The 5089-nt window shown below is 40.4% G+C and overlaps 2 protein-coding genes across 2 annotated transcripts; both read right to left on the reverse strand.

Moving 5' to 3' along the window:
• Nucleotides 1–644: 644 nt before the first annotated feature.
• LOC139208713 (uncharacterized) lies at nt 645–2706 on the reverse strand. The gene is made up of 5 exons (XM_070838441.1): nt 2172–2706; nt 1561–1649; nt 1293–1433; nt 1004–1115; nt 645–890 (listed from the first exon to the last, which is right to left on the reverse strand). Exons 1-5 carry the CDS (start codon nt 2698–2700, stop codon nt 820–822), a joined length of 942 nt encoding a protein of 313 aa, XP_070694542.1. The 5' UTR covers nt 2701–2706; the 3' UTR covers nt 645–819.
• Nucleotides 2707–2735: 29 nt separating this feature from the next.
• On the reverse strand, nt 2736–4517 carry LOC139208566 (probable inactive protein kinase DDB_G0270444). Its single transcript, XM_070838284.1, has 3 exons — nt 4344–4517; nt 2785–3494; nt 2736–2753 (listed from the first exon to the last, which is right to left on the reverse strand). The coding sequence occupies exons 1-3, from the start codon at nt 4378–4380 to the stop codon at nt 2736–2738; spliced, it is 765 nt and encodes a 254-aa protein (XP_070694385.1). The 5' UTR covers nt 4381–4517.
• Between the last annotated feature and the right edge of the window lie 572 nt (nt 4518–5089).

A 5089-nucleotide genomic window follows, 5' to 3' on the forward strand; every position in this document is an offset into this window, starting at 1 on the left:
CTGCATGTCGAAGAGTCCGTGGGCAAGACACTGAACCCCAGTTTGCTCCCAATGCATCGCTTCTTTGTGTGAATGTGTATGAAATGAATAGTCTTCTCCAACTTAGATCCTCCTGTATGAATGATGTGTGAATGTGAATGTAGTGTCAAGTGTTTGTTGAAATTGGAGGCACTGATTACATTTTATGGTCATTTTGGAGGCTGTAGTTTTGTGGTGCTTTCATCATACAGAGACGTGTTTCTAACAAGTCCAATGTCCTTATATAAATGATAGTAGAGTAAATAATAGAAACACTGATCTGTATAATACAATACAGTTCAATAACCTTCATAAACGTCAATTTTATTACAGGACAGTTGTATGAGACTACGGTACTTTTAGTTAGGTATACCTAATAATCTGGCAGCTGAGGGTAAAGACTGAATCAGAGCAAAGGACACATCAGTATATTCAGTATAAGTCAAAAAAAGCACTTCAATTCTTATCTCTTATATACTCATATTTTCAATATGTGTAGAATGCACTATGCAAGTTTCTACAGTTTTATTTGATTAGGTTAATACACAACAGGCTCAAGACTAAAATATCACATTTGCTTTATTTACAGTGTGTTTATCTAATTATCAAAAACAAATATAACCATATTTGAATATAGAGTATAACATGCTCAGAATTCCAGATTTTCCAGTAGTGTTTGATAAATTGTGTTATGGTCCTTTAAGACATTGTTTGCTGAGAGTCTATTTGCTCTCCAAGACGTGCAGCAAATTCTGCTTCCAATCAGACAAAGAAGCACACGGGAAAAGAGCTCACTGTACTTTACTGATAAGGGTAGGAGCAGATGAAGGCCTGGCGTTCCCGGCATGTGAAATCATTGAACTTTCCATTTCCTGAAAGACAAACAGACAACACGTCACAAACCCAGTGTTCAATATTCATACTTAGTAAAAAGTAAAAAGTATCAGTGTGTGTTCATTTCTTTAAACAACAATCTGACTCCTACCAACTGCCAGCACTTCCACACAGTCCTCCATGTCTGCTGTGTTATTGGGTTCCCCTGACAGCCAATCAGCATAGCTCCACTGGGATCCATCCAACCAGATAAAGCGACCGGTCTGACATAAGGAGATTAATAGGGTGCGATCAGATGAAGGGGTCATTTATTTAATTCATCCTCCAGATACAAACACAGCAAAGAAATGAACCACTCTCATAGTGTGATTAGTGAAAGGTAAAATACTATTTTCGACAACAGATTCATAACCCACATCTCCCTGACTGAACATACACACCTCCAAATATCGTAGTCCTCCAATCCAGGAGCGTGTATATGCCCCGTTTTGCGCCAGCATCATGTTCATCAACTCTCTGTGGATGTTTGGGCTTGTGATGGAGGCCAGGTGGCCACCAGAGAAATGTTCCTGGCAGAAGAACTGCAATGAAATAAAGAAGACAGAAATGGCTGGGTTATGCACATTATCAACTGTGCGCTGCTTAAGAAGTAAAATCTTATAAATGTTTCATGGTGCATCTTAAAGATAGTTGAGAACATGTAAATACCTCAGCTTCTGGAGCACTCTTTGGCCCTTTGAAGAACTGGTAACACTTCCCCTCATGCGTCACACAAGACCTATAGCTCTGCCAAGTGGCTAAAGGGTGAAATTACAACACCTTCAATCTTTTTATCTCCTCACATGCAATAAACTGTTAAACACCAGATAAAATATAAAAAAATGTACTGTTATGTAAAGCTTAAATTAAGCAGGAAGCAAATGTGATGCTTCAGCAGCCTGAGTGGGTATCTTCCAAAGTTACAATGGTTTATGGGCCAAATTCTGTAAAGTTATACTAAAATGAAAATATCCAGTCAGACTACAGGAGCCTCACATTTGCTTCAGCTGAATATTAATTTAATAGTCATTTAATAGTTATATGCTATGACCAAAAAGAAGTTTGTTTGTATAGATTATTGTTATTTACATGATCACTATTGTCTCCTGACCATAACCACATGTTGGCCGCATGTCACCATGACGATGATCTTCTTATTTTGACCCCAACCAAACTGTACCAAGTTAATTTTGTTTTTAAAAGAGTGAACTTATCTTTTAAAGTGTCACCAATTACTGTATGTGTGTGTATATAATACTTAAATAGACTTTACACCGTACCTGGTGATCCTTCTCCTTCTACAGGAGTTTGAACTTCCTGCCTCACAAACACAGGTCCGTCCATCACTGAAGATGACTCCTCCCCCCAGACAAACTCACTGCCCGGCTCCTCCATCATCAGATAGTTCAACCTCTGCTTCTGTTTGCGACGCTCCATCCTTATCCTCATCCTCGCCTCTTCATTTGGGAAATACTCCTCTGAAGGTGGCATCTGATGCTCTTCCCTCACCTCCGGCTCCAGTTGCATGATTGGTTCTTCATCTAGAACGTGGTCCCTCTTCCTCATAAGACCTTGCTCTGTGTTGCTCACTACCTCTCTAAACATGTCATCATCATCATCATCATCCAGTGGCTCCAACTCCATAACTGGCTCAGCCACCATTTCATGTTTTCTCTCCATGTCAATGTGCCTCTCCTCTAACTCTTGTCCTGTTTCAGTCTCTTCCTCGAGGTCCATCTGTACATGAAACTCTGGCCTGATCTGCTGATGTAAAAATGGCTCTTCCCTCACCTCAGGCTCCAGCTCCATGATCGGTTCTCCAGCTAGAACATTTTTCCTCTGCCTCATAAGACCCCCCTCCTCTGGCAGAGGATCTACACTCTCAAATGCCACCCTTAAAGGCTTCTCCTGTGACAGCTCCATGTTGCTCACTTCCTCTCTAAACATGTCATCATCATCCAGAGGCTCCAACTCCATAATTGGCTCAGCCACCACTTCATGTTTTCTCTCCATGTCAATGTGCCTCTCCTCTAACTCTTGTCCTGTTTCAGTCTCTGCCTCGAGGTCCATTTGCACATGAAACTCTGGCCTGATCTGTTGACGTAAAAATGGCTCTTCCCTCACCTCTGGCTCCAGCTCCATGATTGGTTCTCCATCTTGCACCAGAGGCTCCTCTTGAACCTCTCGCTCCTCCTCATTAACCGTGGACTTCACTTCAGGCTCTGTCTCCTCTTGAACATCTAGCTCCACCTTTACATCTGATTCTGGCTCCATTGCTGGCTTCACGTTAACCTCTTGTTCAGCTTTAACCTCTGGCTCCTTCTTATCCTCTGTCTTTACTTCTCCCTCTTGCTCCACTCCAACTTGTGGCCTCACTTTAACCTCTTGTTCCACCATCGTCTGACTCTGCTTTGTGTCCACTGGCACCGGAGCCTGTTTTTCCTCTTGCTCCTTGGAGCCTATCCTGACTTGTGGTAGGGGATCCTCCACCACCACATGACCCTGCACAGGAACCAAGTCTGCTATCAGAGGGCTCCGGTCTTCTTCAGTCAGAACAGGTTTCTGAGCCACATCAGGAGCAAACGGTGGCGCTCCCAGAGCCACTGCAAAGAAAGAAAAAACTGAATGAAATCAGGCAGATTGTCTAACGTGCACCCAAGGACGCATTATGAGACAAAACATTGTAAAAGGCTTTGAGTCTCTTTGTTATTGTTTTTACAATTCTTCTCTACGGGGTCATTTGGCATCTTTTTATAGTTGTTTTCTGTCTCTTTTGTATTGTTTGTGGTCACTTGGCATCTTTGTGGTAATCTTGCCGTCCTTTGAGGTAGTTTTTATGTTTTTGTGGTCATTATGTGTCTTTTTATGGACATTGTATGTCGTTTCTGTCACTTTGCATCTTTGTGATCGGTTTGTGTCTCTTTATTGCCACTTTGCATCTCTTTGGAGTCATTTGATCGACTGTCCAACAAGAAATGCCAAGAGTCCATTCAAATTGAGGCTCTGGGCCTCCTGAGGCCTCAGTTCAGTAGTCCATCCATGCCTGCAGGGAATCACGCTGGTATGTAAATGATTTGGAGTGCAGCATCAATAAGAGATAAAGCAAATTAAGAAAAGAAAAATTTAGAAGAAGAAACTTTATAATTTATATCGAAACAAAATATGATCATCTCAAATGTTCGCATCATTTGCTTTTCTTTTGTTTAATTTCTGCAATTGCAAATAACAGAGTGATTACATAAGAGATAAACACGACATAATAGTTAACTAGGCTCTCGTTATGGATGTGACAAAGCTCATAGACCATATCACAGGCTCGTATGTTTAACTTCATTCGTATGTCATTACAAGAACTGATTGAAATTCTGACTCAACTTAAAATCTACAGTGGCTGCAAATTGATGAAAAGAGAAGAAATGAGTTTGTTGGCAATAAATAATGGAATCTCTTACCTGCTAAGCTCAAGGAGAGCAATGCCAGAGTCTTCATCTTTACCCGTCAGACTCAATCTGTATGATTTGTATTTTTAGGATTGTAGTAATTTGCTGTGAAAAGCTCCTTGTCTCACTGAGTTATTACCACTTGTTCATGTACTTTGTGTCCTTCTTCTCTTTATGACTGCTATTTATCTGCACTTCTAATCTTTATGAATAGCATAAGTCCTGCCCCTTTTATTTCTACTTTCTTTCAGTAAGTTATAAAACTGGGCCTTCCTGTAACCTTATCTTGTCAAAAGCCCTTATTTTTTCTCTTTTGTTTCCTCTTGGCTTCAATTAAGTCATAATTAAACGGGAAGAGAGTTCACATTATCAAGGCTCTTCAAAAGAGGGAGACAGCCGAGAAAATATCAAACAATTATACCTGAAACAGAACTCTTCCTCAAGACATTTCAGAGCAGTAACAATAACACTTTATAACACAACCTGTGATTGACAGAGTGATTTTATTGTATGAACTAAATCTGCACTGGTTCTGACTGGTGCTTTAATATAGGGAGGAAAAGGCTAAGGGGAACAATTAGGATTTTTTTTTTTGTAAATATGGGTACCTGTGGGCTACACTACTGGGAAAGAATAAACGGGAAATAATACAATAGAGTTAACAACACGGATATTCTGCAGACCTATAGAGTAATTATGGTGTAACATATTTCACAGTTACAATATGCCACCAAAACTGCATGGATACAACAAAGTAA

Source organism: Pempheris klunzingeri, chromosome 10, assembly GCF_042242105.1.
Source record: "Pempheris klunzingeri isolate RE-2024b chromosome 10, fPemKlu1.hap1, whole genome shotgun sequence".
NCBI lineage: Eukaryota > Metazoa > Chordata > Actinopteri > Acropomatiformes > Pempheridae > Pempheris > Pempheris klunzingeri.

Coding starts and splice junctions, on each gene's coding strand:
- LOC139208566 (XM_070838284.1), bottom strand. CDS start 4,380: ATGAAGACTCTGGCATTGCTCTCCTTGAGCTTAGCAG. Junction 3,495..4,343: donor GCTCTCCTTGAGCTTAGCAG/GTAAGAGATTCC, acceptor CTTTCTTTGCAG/TGGCTCTGGGAGCGCCACCG.
- LOC139208713 (XM_070838441.1), bottom strand. CDS start 2,700: ATGGAGCTGGAGCCTGAGGTGAGGGAAGAGCCATTTTTACATCAGCAG. Junction 1,650..2,171: donor AGAAGGAGAAGGATCACCAG/GTACGGTGTAAA, acceptor TTCACCCTTTAG/CCACTTGGCAGAGCTATAGG. Junction 1,116..1,292: donor GAGGACTACGATATTTGGAG/GTGTGTATGTTC, acceptor TCCTTATGTCAG/ACCGGTCGCTTTATCTGGTT.